This window comes from Rattus rattus, chromosome 5 (assembly GCF_011064425.1).
Source record: "Rattus rattus isolate New Zealand chromosome 5, Rrattus_CSIRO_v1, whole genome shotgun sequence".
Lineage (NCBI taxonomy): Eukaryota > Metazoa > Chordata > Mammalia > Rodentia > Muridae > Rattus > Rattus rattus.
The window spans coordinates 13,701,850-13,721,259 of record NC_046158.1 but is presented as its reverse complement, the minus strand read 5'-3'; the positions used below and the strand labels follow the sequence as shown (position 1 = coordinate 13,721,259).

The window sequence follows — 19,410 nt, the reverse complement described above, 5'->3', positions numbered from 1 at the left end:
AGGCTCTCTGATGTTCTTGCTCCCGCCAGGATGTCAGGGTCATAGGGTTCTGGGGGCATATCTGAGAGGCACTTGCTTAGATCTGAGCTAGGGAGAAGACATATAATTCCTAAGATAATGTAAAGGCAGACTCCCTTTCCTTCCTTGGGGGATGGAACACAGAGCTACAGGAGGCCCTATTGTGCTGTGATGAAGGATGGGGGCGGGCATCTTGTAGGACCAGCATTTAAACAACTAAACTCAGTGCAGTCCTTGTAGGCTCCCTTCTGGCAAGGGGAGGGCGGTGGGTCTCAGCTCCAGCCTCAGGCAGATGAAAAGCTGACCTTGTCTGAAGGCTGGGATGGATCTCCAGGGCCCTGGTAAAGAAGGGGCCTAGGCCACAGGAAGTCACAGAGGGTGCAGCACTCGCAGAGGCCCCCCTGGGTCTGCCTGGGTTCTCTGGCTCAGTTCCTTCCCTGCTGGGAGCCTCTGCAAGGCTTTCACTTCACTCTTACACCTCTCAAAAAGCAAGAGGCCGGTCCCCAAAGCAAGTAAAGACAGTGGTGCCTCTGGGAAATGGAAGTGGGGCAGAAGTCTGTTAGTGTTCCCTCTCAAAATACAGCAGCCCGAAAATCTATCCAACAGTCCTGGGGCAGGGGCCAACTCGTCAGTGTTGTGAGTGACAGGCTTCTGTAACCATCAAGATGGAGTGGCATCCTGAGGGGATGGAGCCCACCAAGGTCATGTGCAACAGACCACGTGGCTCCATCCCGGGACAGAATGGCTCGGAAACTGTGCAACCACCAGTGGCCTGCGTCCAGAGGACAGGCATGGTGTAGAGGCCGGCTCTCACCATGAGTGCCGTCATTTTTATATGGCTCCAGCGTGGCTGAGTTCAACCTCTTGAAACCATTTTCCCCTGCCCCTCCCCCAGACGCAGCTCCATGCCGGGCGAGCACTTTTTTTTTTTTTTTTTTTTTTTTTGGTTCTTTTTTTTCCGGAGCTGGGATCGAACCCAGGGCCTTGCGCTTCCCTAGGCAAACGCCTACCACTGAGCTAAATCCCCAACCCACGGCGAGCACTTTCTAAAGACTAATTTTGAGAAATGGTGTCAAGTCAAAGCTTTATTTAATAGCTTTCTACAGCTGTACAGCTCGAGGCTGGTTAAAGAATGTACCCACACAGTTCTCACTTGGGACTTGTGTGAAACCCACTTGGCTCCCGAGGAGCGGGAACCGAGGCCTTCCACCTCTGCCCCTCAGAGTGCACATTCAAGAACACTGGTTGTTTTGGTCTAGGCCACACTTGCTCTACACACACTCCTGCTTGTCATTGGGGGCCTTCCATTCTCCCCTCTGAAGCCCCTCCCCTCACTCAGGGCAGACAGCACAGTGCTGGGTACACAGTGGCTCCTGGCCATTGGGTCAGTGCCCCACCTTCGAAGGGGTCCCCTGGAACCTGGACGGGGAGACTGAAGAAGCCCTACTGTGTTATTTCTTAAGTATTTCTTTATTAGTAATAACTCAAACATTGCAGCAACAGGTAGGTTAACAAACAAATGAGGTCAGTCTGTAAAGGACACCTGTGTAGCACATGATCGGGGGGGGGGTGTCCGCCATCTTCATATTTCAACTTCGTTTTGGGGAATGGGCAGAAGGAAAGACATTCGATGATGCTAAGCTCTGAGCAGCAGGCTCTCAGGGCCCAGCAGGCCCCCGTGTGACTGTTCTCCATGCCCACAGATCTCTGCTTAGGATGGTCTGTCCTTCACCCTCGCTCCATTCCCCTGCGGCCCCAAGCACAGCAGAAACTGCCCCAGTTGGTGTTTCCCAGGAGCCCAGAATAGTAGGTGCCATCTGTCACATCTTGGATGTCATATGTCCACTGATGATTCCCAAACAGGGTGAGGTCACCACGAGGTGCTGGGTGGGGAGTGGGCAAGGATTGGCCGTGTGAGGCAAGAGCCCTACAGGACACAGAGAGGACGCACGGGTGATTGCAGCTGGAACCCTAGTGGCTCCCGACAGGTGGGGGGAGCCCGGGGTCCTCAGTCCCCGAGGGCACACCTTCTTCCAGGACGTCAGGACAGAGCGTGTCAGGAGTGAGAGAGTTTGCTAGCCCCGATCACTCGGGGTGCAGAGCTGCCCGCAGCTGAATGGGTTGTGCGGTTCATCTGAGGGGTGTTTCTTTGGTGGGACCGGCCCCGATGGCACAACAAGCGTTTTTCATCCAGCAGGGACAGGTGGTATTCACACAGGTCAATCAAGGACGCCACCTGCTCATGGAGAGGTTGCAGCTTGAACTTCCTCTGGGCCAGGAAGAAGAAAGCTTCAACGAATGCCTGCAGACACATCCCTGTGGGCAAAGAGATGCTGTCAGAGAGCTCGTGGTACCTCAGGGACGCTCAAACCCAAAGCACAACCACTAGCAACAGTCAGGGCCGTCTTCTTACCATACCTCCGTCCTGGAAATGCCACACGAGGCCGGCACGCAGAGGATCTTCCGTGCTCAGGCACCTGCTCTTAAATGGCCCCAGGAAGTAGGTTTTATCTCTCAGAGTTGGGGAAACAGTCTCAGAGCAGTGGGGGAGGTCTGGGTAGAAATGGTGGTGCTTGAATTTAAACCTTGCCCCAAATCTTATTCCTGAGCACCACAATGAAATATGTTCCCGTGAAAACCCTGCTCCTGAACTTTCACCATTAGAGGAATCGTATCAGCTAAATTATCGACAACAGAATGCTCCATTCTGATGTGGTTGTATGCAGTTGACTGTACTTAGGCTTTGCTTCTTGTAAAACTTACCTCACCGAGTGAAATAAGCCCTTTTCTTTGGCCGTCATGTTGTCATGTGAGTCCCCTTCCTCCCCCCCAACACGACAGACACTTGTGCTGAGTGCTTGTTCTCCAGCTGATGGCACTATCTGTGCAGGTTCTAGAAACTTCAGAGGGTCATACCTACTGAAGGCATTTGGTCACTGGGGGCGTACCTTTGAGAACCATATTGGTCCTGGTCTCTCCGCTCTTTCTTTACTTCCTGTCTTCCAAAAGACAAGCTCTGCCACACACTCCTCCTACTACCATGATGCTTTACTCAAGTATACAGGACTAAACACCATGGACGGACCCCTCTGAACCTGGGAGCTGCTCCCTCGAGTGCATCTCAGTCACAGTGACAGGAGAGTAACAAACACACACCAGTGACGATTATGTTCAGGACGCATGGTGTTCCATCCCCACTGAGCCACTGGGACGCTCCTCCTGGACGTATTTCATAAGCTCCTACCTAGTTAGAATTAGACAGGACCCTGCCACACACAGGGTTTTCAGTGCTGGCGGAAGCCTAGGGTGTCAGACGCTGTGAACACTCCACAAACACTCTCTCACAGAGCTATGTCCTGTCCTGGCCCTGCCTACTTCGGCGCCAAGCAACAGAGGAGAATTTAGTGAGGTTTCCGATTTATGGACAAATGAACTCAATGTCCCGCAGGCCTGTGTCTCACACGGCTTGCCACAGTGTGGCCCACTTGTCACAACTGGTCAACTGCTGTGGAAGGCACAGGTGCGCATTTGAGCCCCTTCTTTGCCTTGTGCAGCAGTCCTGTACGCTTTGGCAGATGTGCAAAAGTCAGGCATCTCTGTTTATGACGCACAGAAGTGCTTCACTGCCCTCGAGCTCCCTGGCTTCCGCCCACCGTGCCTCCTGCCCTCAACAACCCTCAGCAAGCCCTGGTCTCTCGCTGTTGCTGGAGGCTGGCCTTTCCCACGGCAGGCAGTGTAGCTTGTAGTCTCTTTAGAGTAGCTCCTCCCACTTAGCAGGTTCCATCATGTTCCATCCATGTTTTCCAGTGGTTTGGTAGCTCCCTTCCCCCTCTTTAAAATGGCTTTTTTAAGGTTTCCATACAAAGTGATGGACTCTTCAGACACAGCTTCTGTTCTTTGGAATGTTTTGTTCTTAGCTGATTTCTCTCCCTGCACCACCCTGGCCCATGCTCCCCCTCCCCCTCTGCTTAGTCCCCTCCCCAGTTCCTTCTTCCTTCTACTTCCCATTCTACTGGTTCTCTTTCCCATTTCCTTCAAGACTCTTCCTTGAGACCCTCTTTCCAGTTCTGTAATGTATAAACACACACATACACACACACATACACACACACACGCACATGTACTCACACATATTTTAGTTTTAAATTTAGACTCTACACGTAAGAGGGAATGTGAGTTCTCTTTCCAAGTCAACTGAATCCTTTTCCTTCAAATGTCCCTGTTTCATTTTTCCCTATCCATCCATCCATCCATCCATCCATCCATCCACCATCCATCCATCCTTCATCCACCCATCATTCATCCATCATCCATCCATCCATCCATCCATCCATCATCTATCCATCATCCATCCATCCGTCCATCATCCATCCATCCATCCATCATCCATCCATCATCCATCAATCATCCATCCATCATCCATCCATCAATCCATCATCCATCCATCCATCCTCCATCCATCATCCATCCATCCATCAGTCATCCATCTGTCATCCATCCATCCATCCATCCATCATCCATCCATCCATCCATCATCCATCCATCCATCCTATCCATCCATCATCCATCCATCCTCCCATCCTCCATCCATCCATCCACCCACCCATCCATCCATCCATCCATCCATCATCCATCCATCCATCATCCATCCATCATCCATCCATCATCCATCCATCCATCCTCCATTCATCATCCATCCATCCATCCATCCATCCATCCATCCATCCATCATCCCTCCATGGGCATCTAGGATGCTTCCATTTATCCACACATCTGTTGACTGATAGTTAGGCCTTGTCCTTTTCCCGACTATTTCAACAGTTTAGTGTGCAGGTACCTCTGTGGTGTTCTGAGTTAAGATCCCTTTGAGCTTGGTTTATGGAAGAATCTCTGTACTGAATGACATGGTGGCTGCCTCAGTTTACCACCACCAGCAGCGAGGAAGGAGCCTCTCTCCAACATCCCCACCAGCATTTGTTGTCCCACTTATTTACTTAGAGACAGGGTCTCACAATGTATCCTTGGATGGCCTGCAACTTCTTTGTAGATCAGGCTGGCCTTGAACTCACAGAGATCCGCCTGCCTCTGCCTCCCAACTCCTGTGCTTAAAAGTGTGCACCACCAATCTGACTGGGGTGAGACAGAATCTCAAAGTAATTTTATTTTCGTTTCCTTATTGTTTTTGTGTACGTTCATGTGTGTTTGTATGAGAGTGTATAATGTAGTATGCAGGTATGTGTGACTGTGAATAGGCATGTACGTAGAGGTCAGAGGTCAACCTTGGTTATTGGTCTTCAGCAACCATTATCATTCATGGTTTATTTTCAAACAGGGTTTCTCACTGGGACTTAGGACTCATAAATTAGGTTACGGTGACTGGCCAGGGATCTGTCTGTCTCTCCCTCCTCAGCTCTGAGATTCTGATCCTGCACCACCATGCTGGATCCTATGGGTGGTGGGAAACCAACTCCAGTCTCTGCATTTCCAATGGCTAAGGAGACCTTGTCAAGTCCTTTACTGGCCATTCATGTTCCTCCTTTTCAGATCTGCCTGTTCAGTTCATCATCCCATTTACTGATTGGATAATTTGGGGCTTGGTGTCTTCATTGTAATTGATACATCTTCGGTATTAGTCTCTGGTCAGCTGTACATAGGCATGGATTCTCTTCTCTCTGGTGACTGTTCCGGGCTAAGCAGAAGCTTCACACTTGCATGGAATCCCAGTGGTCACTTCCCGGGATTATTTCCTGCGCTGTCGGGAGTCCTGTTCAGAAAGTTCTTGCCTGAGCCTTTTCCCTCCAAGCCCTCCTTGGCCTTTCCTTGGCGACACCTACGGCGACTTGCTCAGATTTGTTTTGTGATCCTTTGGCTGCCTTGTGGCTAGTTCATCGATGTCTCCCTGTGACAGGGACCCAGAAGACGCTTAGTAAAGACACAGTGGACTCGTGAGCAGCTTGCTGGCTAGCTGAGTGGGTGGGAGAATGATGTGTCTGTCTGAGGTGGTTTATACATGCTGTTACTGATCCTCCTGGGATCCCGGAGAGGATATTATTATTGCTATACTGTACAGATGAGGAACAAGACAGAGCTAAAGTAACTTCATAAGGTCGCTGACAGAGAAGAGTGCCTTGGCAAATCAGTTTTAAAACCAGCTGTACTGACTCCACATGAAAAGGAACCAGAGGGCCTAGTTCTGTGTGTTCCCTAGGGATTCTCAGGGAGGGAACAAATGTAACCAGAGGCAGTGGGACAAGGTGCAGTAGCTGACAGTGGCCCCGCCTCTGTTGCTCCACACCAGCTGATACTGAGCTGTAACTGTCAACCGGGACCTGAGAACACCTTTGACTTGGTAATGTGAGTGGGGTAAACAATGCTTCGGACTCTTTCCAAACACATCAGCTTTTTCAATTTGCTGCTCTTTCTTATGGTGCCCCTCAAGTCCCTAGCTCCACAGGTGGAGACAGCAAAGAACATGGGAGTCTTGTGGAAAATCCTTTCTATGTAAACAAAAGCCTGCTGTGGACGGACAGGGAAGCAGGAAGCAGAGATATCCCAAATACCAATTCTTGGCTAGGACTTGCTATGCTGTGTGTGTGTGTGTGTGTGTGTGTGTGTGTGTGTGTGTGTGTGTGTGTGTGTACGTGTGCCTGTGTGTGTTCTGTGCATATGACTATGTATGTGACTGTATGTGCATGCGAATGTGTGTGTTACAGTTGGTTGGGTGGAATGATGTCCAACTTTCAGCCAGAGAAAATCAATCACCCTCCAACCTCCTAGCTCTGTGGTCTAAACATTTCTTCTCAAAGCCTGGGCCACCATGGCTCCTATCTGAGACTGTGCATCTCACTGGCCCACCAAAGGCGGTGTCTGAGGCTGTGCGTCTGTGGCATTTGACAAGATAAGGAGCTTGGGCCAGAATGTATTCAGCCACCTCGTCAATCATATCGCTTGCTTGAACTGGCAGTTCTTACGGCCAGTCTTGGTCAATGAAGGAAGCAGCCAGCACTTTACACTCTGGCCCAAGCGTCACAACTCTGAGTACCCCCACTGCCCACACACGGCAGTGCTAATCACCCATGTCTTGTTAAAATGTGGATTCTGGGGTGAGGCCAGAGACGTTTGTGTTGTTGGATCTGGTGGCTGGTGACCTCTGGGCCACACTGAACAGTAGGAGAGAAACATCCAGCATCTTGTAAGTCAGTGGGGATTGCTTTTGCTCCCTTCACTGAAGGCTATGATTCCAGCTGTCATTCACAGAGGGAGTAGGACAAGGAGAAGAGCAGTGGCTGACTTACTTGAATGAGGACATTCGGAAGGAGGAGGGGTGTTTAATTCGATACTCTTGGCTTCTTTTTTGTGCTATTTCCCCATTTCCTAGCGTGAACATGTACACAAAAATATGCCAAAAAATGTATTTTTTGTCTTTTGAAGCAGGTGAGAAAGGGTCTTGCCTTGTAGTCCAGGCTGACCTCAAAATTGTGCAATCCTCCTGCCTCAGTCTCTGAGAGCTGTGGTTGCACATCTGCACCCCCACACTTGACTTGCAATGGGAAACTCTGGTGGACATGAAGGGGTGGCAACAGAGGCACCGACTTCTTAGTGGTGACTCTGAGCTTGAAGCTAGATACATGTGTTGCTTTGAAAACATTGCAAACACACACACACACACACACACACACACACAGAGAGAGAGAGAGAGAGAGAGAGAGAGAGAGAGAGAGAGAGAGAGAGAGAGAGACCAGTTCCCCTTCCCAATTATCCTTGAGGGTGTGTTTCGAGACTCCCCAGAGAATTCCTGAAGCTGAATTCCGATATAAAATACCACACTGCACAGACTCTATTTCCCCCACCTGCCAACACAACACAGCACCAGAATTAATTTATCTCTTCCTTTTTTATCCCCGGTCAGGTAGTCCATATAGCGTGGATACACTGGACAGGGAGAGGATTCACGGTTCTGGTGGGAAGGAACAGGTCATCCTGGGATTCTATCACTTGGTTTGGATACAAAATTCACGACGTAAGAACTGTTTATTTCTGGAACCGTTTTTTAGTATTTTAAGATCGATGTTGATAGCGGGTAACAGAAGTAGGAAGTAGCGCTTTGGATAAGGGGGTCCGCCACCTATGGAAAACTGAAGCGAAGGATCATGGGCCCCAGTGACTCACACAAGTGTGCTGTCCTGACACGTAAGCCAGTAGGGAGGCTCACAGACCTCCCGCACAGACCTGTTCACCCCACAGGACTCTTGGCTCTTCACAACTCAGAAGGGCACGGCCATCGCTGTGGAGTCCCTGCCATGCACTGCCATTTTACCCAAGATCTGAGAGGTACATGACATCCAAGTCAGTCAATAAGTCATAAAGCCACCAGACCCCAGCTCTGCCTATGAGCCCAGGCTACCCCCAAACACACGGCATCCCACTCCCAGGAGAAAAACTGAAAGAGCCGAGCCTGTAGCACATGACTGATGATCCCAGCCTTTGGGAGGCAGAGGCAGGAGGGTTGCTGAGAGTTTAAGGCCAGTCTGGTCTGTCTGGTGCGTCCCAGGCAAAATCTTGTCTCATAAAAGACAGAGTGTGAGAGAGAGAGAGACTAAGAGAGGAAAAATACAATAGAGGGAAAGAAAAAATTAAAGCAAAGTATTAAAGCTTGGGTGAGGGGAGAAGGCCACCTCTGGTTGACCCCAGCCCTGTGGGGCATACCCTATGGAAAGCCATGAAGTCTAGGAGTGGGGCATACCCTGCACAGCACACCAGTCACAGGGGCCTCTGTCCCCTCTTGTTGAAGTACATCAGGAGATTTCTGTTCCTCTTTTTGTCAAGTGGCCCAGAGGAGGAGGACCTGAGCAAAGCCAGCACTCAGCAGACTCCCCAGAACTGAACCTTTTTATGGCTTCAAGAGAGGAAGACTGCAGGGAGGGAGAGAGGAAGACGGCAGGGGTTGCACATGAGAAAATTCACAGTTGGAGTCAGGGTTAGCAGGGAAAGGGTGCTGGGGTTTCCACCAGCAAAGGGGGTGTGGCAAGCCTGGGCTCAGGAGGAGTAGCAATTCCTAGCTGCTGGAAGACCAGTCCTGCTTGGGGCCTTCCTAACCAGCCTGAGAGCAGGCAGAGCCTGTCTTCCTCCTGCCTTACTATTCTTTATATAAAATGCAATGTCAGCTGTAAGTGTAGTGATGCTCAGGCCTATCGACCCCCTAGAGCCCCAAGGTCTTCAAGAAGGTGAGTGTCACTCGTTTGTGATGGCATGAACCAGATTTGCTTGTGCTTTTCTCCTCTCTCTCTCTCTCTCTCTCTCTCTCTCTCTCTCTCTCTCTCTGAATCAGGGTCCCACTCTATGGCCCACTTTGTCCAAGAACTCATTATGTAGCTCATAGCAAGCCTCCTGCCTCAGCCTCCCGAGTCCTGGAACTGCAGGTGTGAGTAGATGCTTTTGCAGGTTTCTGTGCAGCCTTGGGGACTGATATTCTAACGTCAGCACAGTGTTCTGGAAAGGCCAGGTAAGATGCTGCACGCCTGTATCCCCAGTGCTTGGCAGGCTGAAGCTGGAGGCTTGGTTGAGCCCAGGAGTTGCTGGAACAAACAGTCAGGTCCATTAAGATTGTGTCTTAATGTGTCATTTCTCCACCACTCCCTCTTGGACAATGACTTCTCATATTAGCTAGCTCTTACGGAAAATGGATAATAAGAAACTGCCTTTATTTCTCACTCATTTCCTAACAACACCCCCTCCCATAGTCAGGGTTGTGGGAGATAATATATATATATATATATATATATATATATACACATACATACATACATATATATATTATATACATTTATATAAAATACAATTTTATATATATGTATATATATATAATTGATTTAGTAATTAAGTTCATATTCAAAGTACTTCTGACCTCATAAGTACCCACATGGACAGAGCACAGGAATGGGCAGGTAAGAGCGTTAAAGCCATGGGGTAATTACTTACAAGCTAAGCCAAGGCAAGCATCAGACTGTGCATGGTGCAATCACTGTGGACTTCGGAAAAGCAATTTGGCAGAAGCTTAACAGCCATTATACCATTTACCATAGTAGTGACAGACCTACAAATTTCCCAAACAAATGATTCCTTCCAGAAAGAAATACAGTGCCTTCTCTCCTATGGGTGGTTCATTGCCAACTCCCGCACAGGACAGAACTTCCATGGCTTTACAACTTTGTATTTTATAGTGTCCCACGTGCTCACTCTTGATGGTGCTTTCTTCTGCTCCATCCTACCTCTGGCTTTTAACAACCGTGGGTCCCCAGGAGATCTTTGTGTTCTGGGGGCAAGCTTGAGACACAGGCGTTATGATGTTTACAGACAGATAGACACTGACACCATCTGGGACAGCCCCATGAAAATCCCCCTGGGTAAATTTGCAGAGGGGTGATAATGGTATCTTCTGACTAGGGAATCCTGCACTGTTGCCTGGGGAAGGACACTGAAATACAGATAGAGCCCCCCAAGCCAGAGCTCCAATCAGGGAGTCTAAAGCGGGACCTGAGAATCTGTCTTCATAAATTGTGAGGTGCTGCTGAAGGCTTAGGGACCAGGGACCTCATTTGGAGGCAACCCCTCCCCCAACTGAGTCCCGTCTGACTGATCTGAAGTGAGGAGTTTGACTTTGGGCTAAAGACGTTTTTTAAAAAGACGTCTATTTTGAGACATCGATCAGGAGAAACCCAACCTGTTATTTTTAAAGCACAAGGACAGATCTGAGAAACGATGAAATTATTCCAGGGTCATCCTGAACCCTCCCTAGGACTCTGAGAGACTGCACACTCTGGATTCTTGTGTGCTCACGGCCTTACCACTAAGTGGGGAGAGTCCCATGAACCCTCCTGGCCCCCATCCTCATCAGTCTTACTAAGATGTAATAGGCTAGGAAGTTCTAGAAGGCTAAGCCATGGATGGCCCTGTAGACCATGGCAGAAGATGAGAGGCTGTTGTAAAAATATACAAAATAAAAAAAGTATGGCTGTCTTTTATCCCCCACTAGGTCCAGCATCTCAGTGCCCCAAGATATCTTCTGGGTATCTTAATTCTCAGTCATCAAAGCCTCTCACCCACTTTGCTCCATCCCATATCACACCACCGAAGACCTCTCTCTGAGCAGGCTGCAATCTCTCTACTTATCTAGTTCCCAAGGCAGGTTTCCATGCCAGAAACATACATTCCAACTCCATGGTGGCCCAGACCAGCCACTCCACACTCCCTTACACTTAAATCTACACATGAAAGAACACACAACACAATAGCCTTTGGCCCAGTTGATAAGATATAATTGCCCACCTAAACATACAGAACCCAGTACCACCCATCCCTTAAGAACATTCATAACAACCTGTAAATACACAGCGGAATGTTAATGTCACCTTCCATGTTTTCTACCAGCTACTCTCTCTCTCCTCACTTCCATTCCTGTCTCCTCCTCTTCCTTCAAACTCTTCTCCCACTCATCCTTCCTTCTCATCCAATGACAGGCCTCCTTGTATCCTGTTCCTGCCCTCACCTGTATTTTACAAATTAATGGGGAGAAGGTTCTGGTGAAGTCACCTGAGTCCTGAGTATGTGACTAGGCAGCAGGTCCTTGGGGCAGTGGAATTAGCATCAAAATACAGATAACTCCAGGGCAAACCACAACAAGAGGCCAGCGGGAGTTGTGAAGTAATGTGACAGCTGGGTCTCCATGCTGGGACCAGGTGGTATGCGGCTTGTGTGAAAAATGCTGCACCAGTCCAAACGAAGGCGATCGTGGTGCCCTGACTGCTATAGCAATGGGGGTGAAGGTACGAAGGATGGGCAGATTCTGGATAGTCTAAGAATGGCTCCAGTGTGAGCTGAGATCTGCCTAAGGGCTGCATGTAGGTGTGAGGGAAAGGCAAGAGTCCTGATAAAACAGAGCCAGGAGACAGGCCTTCTCTTGGTTTGAAACCTTGTGCGAACAAGATTATCAAGATTATCAGAGGGCCCTGCCAGAGATGCAGTTCTCCGCCCCTTTTACATCAGGAGGTCCTGTCCCAGTGGCTCTGGGAGCCTTTGGGATGGACACTCCAATGTGACTGTGTCTTAAAGGACTCTTCTGGAGGCATAGTGAGGAAGCTCAGAGGACGCTGTCTGGGAGAGCTAGGACGGTATGTACTGGACAGTGAAGAGCCTTGAGGTGCTGAGGAAGCTTTAAAGTCTCACTGCCCACTGTTCTCAGTCGGCCTGGGCTGCCACAGAATTCTACAGATTGGATGACACAGAGCAGTGTCTTATATTTAGAGACCGGAGGTTCCAGCCTAGGGTGCCAGCATGGTCAGGCTCTTGGGAGGCCACCTTCTTACTGTGCCTTCATAGGTCAGGGAACGAGAGGTGGAACCCTTTGCTGTCTTTTCTGATGAGAGAGCTAGCAAAGTTGGAAAGGGGACTCGTTTAACACCACCACTTCTTTAGAAATCTTATCTCATTGGTCCATAATCTGTCCCGAGTGAGGTGGGGGAAGGGTGCTGCGATCCAGTCCACAGCATCAGTTCTGCTGAGGCCACCCTGCCCTGTGAGGACTCTCTCTTCGTATCCCTAAGTCTCTGAGTCCCAGAGCCATTTAGAAAGAAGTTAAAACTACCTCACTGCTCTCCCTGCCCCCTCCAGCTGCCGCAGTGAGGCCTTCGAGGCTGGGCTTGGGCGCTGGAAAAGTCTCACGGCAACAGTGCCTTTAAATGCGTGTTATAGTCAAACTATACAACTTCAGTTCTCGGTTATTGAGTCTTTTTACATGAAAACCCTGAGATAAAAACTGCCTATACGTTCTTCAACCAGATTGTACTACACTCTTATAAAGCAGGTGTTGTTCAAAGCCATTTTACATTCAAGAAGCATGCTAAGGTCACTGCGCTGGCAGGTGTGACCTGAGCCAGCAGCCTCTCGACATCTTTCTCCATTGCTGATTTTAGTCTTTGAACATCTGGCTATATCAGAGTCGCCCCAGGACTGCAAACAAACAACAACAACCAAACAATTAATGAAGAAAAGAAAATTCCAGAAGCAAAACCAGCTTCAGAGTGAGTAAGGGTTGAGTACCATCCATCTCTGCCAGATGTCAAGAAGGAGAGACAAGATGCACCGGTATTTGTGAACATGTTTTCCCCGCACCTGAAGATAAGCTGTAGAGTGGGATTCGAACCGTCATTTGTGTTGACAGATGTCATTGGAGAAAGCAGCCTGTGAAAGTCTCTGATTGCAGACTCACACCTCTCAAGGGAGATGGCCGTTGGATCTTATGATGCAGCCACTGACAGACATGGCCTCGTTCTGTCAATCAGCAGGTGATAGGGGGCCCTCTAGCTCCTGCTGGTACATGGTTCGATCCTCTCACACTCAGAGAGGCATGGGACACGACTGAGTCGAGGGGTGCATGGCAGCTCCCCAGGAAGCCTGCCTTCTGGGCTTAAAGGCAGAAACAAGGCCAAGGGTTTTGTGCTGCTTTCCAGGTCACATGAGGCTCCTTCTTGTCATCTGCTTTCAGAAAAGTGTCCATCTGAGGCCGAGGGACACCAGTGGCCAGGCAGCCAGGCAGGGTGACTCCCCGGCAGAAGAGGAGCAGAACATTTCAGCCCAGACCTATCTCACCGTCAAACCTGCGTCCTTTCCCAACCTAATTAAGCTCTCTCCACATTTGATGGCTATGTATTATTCTACAGTTTCCAGAACACATTTGCATATTTGATGTAATTAAATCCAAATCATTGTTGACAGCCAGCGATATCATCCCACACTAAAGATGAGATTGATTTTTCTCCCCCCTTTCAGTCACTGCCTGCTGTCTTCACAGTATTCAAATCTCTTTCTTCATACTCAACCAGAATGCGAGATTCTGACGCACAGAACGCCTAAGTGCACCTGGGACAAGGCGCACTGTGCACGCACGCACACACACACACACAAACACACACACACACACACACACACACACACACACACACACACACACACTCCTGTTTGGTTTGGGTCATTTCCAGGAAGTAAAGTGGGATGGTTTGCGTCAGAATCACTACAGCCATTCTTCCTTGAACACAACAGTGGCCCCTAGAAGGCTGTCCGCTAGGAGAGAAAGGGCACCAAAGTGGTCTGTAACTTTAATTGTTTTCAAACCCTTACTTTTTATGACGGCTCTTAAATGCTTTGACCTCCCTTTTTGCTCACCGCCCACCATAAAAAAGTAGTAGAGAAAAAAAAGTAGTGGAAAAGGAAGGATACGGGGACGGAGGGAATGAACCTGTTTAGAAAGGTTCTTTGGAGCAACCCCCGTCTGTTTTGTCTGGAAATGGGCAGTTCAGTTCACAGGTCAGCAGCGGTAACTCTCCATTCGCAAACACTCCACAGATACACCAGCAGTCCAGTTCAGTAGAGTGTGGATAGCAAACACATATCGGCAGTGGCCAATCTAGCGGAGACAGCCAGGCCTCAGCCTCAGCACAAGTCAGGTGTTCTTGGCTGTGCCCTCAGTGAAGCAAAGGTCAACAAAGACCAAGAAGTGTTGCACAGCTGTCGGTACCAGCAAGCCCAGCTCAGTCACCATCGCTGTCTGTAGAGCCCTATTCATACCCTCCAAACATCACCCGTCCTCCACAAGTCTTGCCTCAGCCTGTGCCTCTGTCTCAGCTGACATCACTCTGCCAATCAACCTGAGTCTGTGGAAGCAGCCAAAAAGCCACAGCACACCACCCGAAGTTTTTTTGGTAGATTTCTCTCTGTGAAGTTCCGACAAATGCAGCTCAACTACAAAATGTAAGGCGGACCAACATGCTTGTAGTTAGCAAAGAATCCTTCATCATGCGTTCTTTCACGTGCTTGCTTTAGCATAATGTTCCTTCACAAGTCTGCCTTAGCCTTTTACTGGTGTTCACTTCAGCTAAACACGCCTTTACATGCTTGCCCCAGCAAAACACCATCCAACACAACTGACTTTCCAAAGAACCCGTAAGTTTCCACTTCAGCGCTCTATGACCAACTTCTAGCCTTCTCCCTGTTCCTATTGTGCCCAGCAGCCTGGCCTTCAGTTTCATGGACCCATCCCTGTCACCCCAGTCCCTCAGGCCCAGGTAGATCAAATCTAGGCAGTTCCTAAGAGACGGCAGAGGGCTCAGTGACTGACTCCACAGCCCATCGGCCGAGCTGTCAAAGATTCCTTTTCTCTATGCCTAAGTCTCCTCACCTATAAAGAGGGGGCAGCAACATCTTCCCTGAGTGGTTTTTACAAGGAGCTACCCGGATAAAGGGAACAAAAGACTCCAGAAGCTGGCCTTGTGCTTGTCCCTCTGCTCTCCACTTGCATTTTCAGATCCAGCCTGTCTTGCCTGCTTAGAGTGCTAACTCCTGACTCTGGTTTCTCCTTCTCTGGCTGATTACCCTTGTTGGCCTCCCTCCTTGTCTGAGCTTCATGAATCATGAAGTCAGGCCTCCTGACCAGCCTTTCCAGTGGTCTCTATCCATATACACACTTTGCGGCTTTGACCTGGTCACGTCTGTCCTGTGGGCTTTATGTCCCCCTTCAGTAGATGAAGGACTCTAGGAATTGGAGAAATACTGGTAGTTGACTGTATCTTCTGGATGTTTACAATGGTGACTTCATTGTCAACCTGATAGAATCCAGAGTCTCCTGGGCGATGGGCCTCTAGGCATGCCATGGGGAGTTATCTCGACAGCATTAACTAAAGTGGAATGACCCACCCACTGTGGGTGGCACCATTCCCTGTGCCAGGGGTCCTGGGTTGTATAAATGGAATGAGCTGAGATCTGGCATTCATTTGCCTTTTCTGACTGTGGCTGCCACGCAACCAGCTGCTTCGGGCTCCTGCCGCCTTGGACAGTGAGCTACGATCGCCTTTCCCTTCCTTAAGTTGCTCTTCTTATTTTATAATAGGGGCAGAAAAGTAAAACAGGAGATAACTAAAAAAAACCACTGAATGCAATCCTTTGTCAGTTCTGCCTGTTAGGACTCTATCCCAAGCCCTTCCAGTGGTCCCATGGTAGTCCAGAGGCTGTCATGATCTGCCCAGGCACAGCAGCACCCACCATGGGTTGGGCCCACACATCAGTTACATAAGCCTCCCTCCCTCCCCCACCAATGCCCTACAGATTTGCCTATAGTCCAATCCAATCTGATGGCGGCAGTTCCTGATGGCCCTAGCTTGTACCAAACAAACCAAAATTAACCAACATGGGGATAGTGCTGGGGTCCCCACCATTGTCCTTTACTCATTTTCTCTCAACTGGGATGGGGAGGAAACCCCACCCCCACCCCCGAGGCCCAGCCATACAGGGAGAAAAGGGTGAGCAGCCTGCAATATCCCCGCGGCACGCACAGGCACTGCCTACCAGCGTCACGGCAGGAAGATGCCACTACTACCTGTGTCCTTGTCTGGGTAGAGAGATGAGTAAGTGTGGAGACAGAGCCATAAATATCACTATCCCTTGAATCCCATGACACCAATGACAAACAATCAAGGGTGAAAGTAAATATCCCATCTCTCATTAATCACAGGTCACAGGCTGGCCCTGGCAGAGTGACCCAAAGCCCCAGTCTCCTTCCATCTGACATCACCCCTGATTCCACTGTGACAGACTCACTGGGAAGATGGCGCCCCGGAACTGATCATCCTTCCTTTACTGCTGTTCCAGAGATCTCTTACGTGACCAGCGGCTTCATGGATGTTCTGAGGCGCCGTCCTCATTCCTCAGCAAGTTGTCAACATCTCTGGCTTAGAAAAAAATGTCCCAGGCAGCATGTCCCAGGACCTTACACGGCAATTATGCCTCGAAGGAGAGATACAGACATCCAGCACTGCACAGCTACTTAATTCTCAAAATGACATTCTAGGTGGGGGGTGCTTTAGGACCCCCACCCCTTTCCTCTGGTTGTTCCAAGACTTCGGTTTGGGGTTACTTTGTGAGTTGGTGATGGGATTGCAACCCTCAGCCATCCACACAGGTGCAGGTCACTTCCTGGCACCTGCCTGCCTGCCAGAAGGCAGGGGAGAAGGTGCCTGGGGCGAGAGTAGAGATAAAAACCTGTGACTTCTTGTATTGTCCTGTGAGGCTTTGAGTCAGGCTTGTCCTCGCTGACGCTGCCACCAATGGCCATCTAGAAGTGCGTGCCGATTGTCCTCTCTGATATACCCGTGAAACGGAACTCACAGGGTTCTTAGACATCAGTAACGTTTCTGTGCTGAGTACTGTACTTTGCTCTCTTCCTTCTCTCTTCCTTCCCTTCCTTCTTTTTTCTTTCTCTCTTTTTTCTTTTCTTTCCAGACTTTTGCTGTGTAGCCCAGGCTGGCTTCATTCCCACCTTCTTGCTTCAGGCTCCCAAGTGTTCAGGTTCTGAGCATGGACAACTGTTGTGGTTTGCCCTGAAGTTATCTGTATTTTGATGCTAATTCCACTGCCCCAAGGACAGCTGCCTAGTCACGTACTCAGGACTCAGGTGACTGCACCAGAACCTCCCCATTGTAAAATACAGGCAGGTACAGATTGAAGGAGGCCTGTCATTGGAGGAGAAGGAAGGATGGGTGGGAGAGAAGTTTGAAGGAAGAGGAGGAGACTGGGGCAAAAAGGAAGAGAGAAGGGAGAGAGAGGGAGAAGCCATTGCAGGACAATGGAGGCTGACGTAAAGATTCCGCTCTGTGTATTTCCAGGTTGTTATTAATGTTCTCAAGCAATGGATGGTACCAGGCTTTATATGTTTAAGTGGGCAATTATATCTTATCAGTTGGATCTAAGATTATTGTGTTGTGTGTTCTTTTATGTGAGGGTTTGAGTGTAAGAAAGTGTGCGGTGGCTGGAAACACTGGGCCGCCGCGGCAGAGTTGGGCTGTGTTTCCACAGAAATATCTAGCAGATATCTTGGGGCACTGGGGTGTGGACCTAGCAAGGTAAAAGACAATTATACTTTTTTTATTTTTATATTTTTACAACAATAGAGGACACTGAGTCTGTGTACTCTTGACGCCTCCCTGTATCTGCATATACATATTCAGTTAGTTTTTATTTGAGACGGCACAGAACTTCCTAGTGTGTACATACTATGAGCTTTAAAGCCCCTCCCACTATACTTCGAATGTTTCTTTTTTTCTTTTCTTGGTGTTACACTCACATGATGCTGTAACAAACACCTTTGCACACCTATCAGAACACGCCATACTTGAGGGAGCCATGCCTTTCTTCCATGGGACACTTCCGTGTCAATTCCTGCTAGACTCCCCAGGGACTGGGACCCTGAGGGTACAGCAGGGAGACACTGCACAGGAAGATCTTCTTTTTATTTGCTTATTTAGAGACAAGTTCTTGTGTAGCCCATGCTGGTCTCAAACTTGCTAAGTAGTTGAAGACGACCTTGAAATCTATCCCTTGAATGACTGCTCCAGTAAGGGTCTTCTCTGTCAGTCACCAGACAGCCTGGGCCCTCTGCAGTGGGACAGGCTGCCTGTGTTCCATCTGAGGGGGTCCCACCGCCTCGGTCAAACCTCCCAGGGGCAGACTGACTTCCACAGCGTGCCTCTGCAATGCCTTCCTTCCGGGCTCAGGAGAGGACTGCTCTGGGCCACTCCGTTTAGCACAGCGTGCCTCTGCAATGCCTTCCTTCCGGGCTCAGGAGAGGACTGCTCTGGGCCACTCCGTTTAGCACAGCGTGCCTCTGCAATGCCTTCCTTCCCCTTCCACCTTTTCCTCTTCTCAGCTTCCCTCAGCAGCATCCACTCAGTGGCAGCTCCGTATCCCTGCCCTCCTCACACCCCCCCACCCTCATTCGGTTGCCTGGTTCCCTTGTGCTGGGGTCCTGAGGGCTCTCACCCCACTGCTTCTCACTTGTCCCCTTCCCTGTCATCTCCCAGCCATTTATTACCTGAGCTTTAAATACCTTCATTGAGGCAATGCCTTCTAAATTCCTCCCAGCCCTTATCTGCAGTCCACAGGGGTTTTTGCCTCTGGGATACCTCATTAGCATCTCAAAGAATCTGTCCGAGTCTTCCCAATCCTGCCTTTTTACCTTGATAAATGGCACCTCCACCTACCTACTTGCCGGGAGCCAGAAGCCTGGGGTCAGTTTTGAAACTTCTCTCCTTACAACCTCAGTTTCCCGTGACACTTCTGCACGCCAGGTGACACAAACCCTGCTCTCCACCTGCTGGGCTGTGGGACGCCTGCACCCACCTCTCCTCTGCCCTCCTCCCTCCAACACCACCTAACAGAGACCAGGCCAGCCCTGCACCCCCCTGACTGAGACTCTGGAGGGAATCCACACACTTCACTTCCTCTAGGGAGCTCCTGAGACACCCCCCCACCCCCGCCTTCTCCAGCAGCTTGGCGTTCCCTATTCTGTCT

General features: G+C 49.6%; 1 protein-coding gene across 1 annotated transcript in view; it reads right to left on the bottom strand.

Moving 5' to 3' along the window:
- Positions 1-1,088: 1,088 nt before the first annotated feature.
- LOC116901346 (tubulin polyglutamylase TTLL11-like) overlaps positions 1,089-19,410 on the bottom strand; it is a 47,683-nt gene continuing 29,361 nt past the window's right edge. Inside the window, exon 3 of the mRNA XM_032903182.1 lies at positions 1,089-2,334. Coding sequence (XP_032759073.1) covers positions 2,075-2,334 — 260 coding nt within the window. The 3' untranslated portion in view covers positions 1,089-2,074. The remainder of the gene's footprint in view (positions 2,335-19,410) is intronic.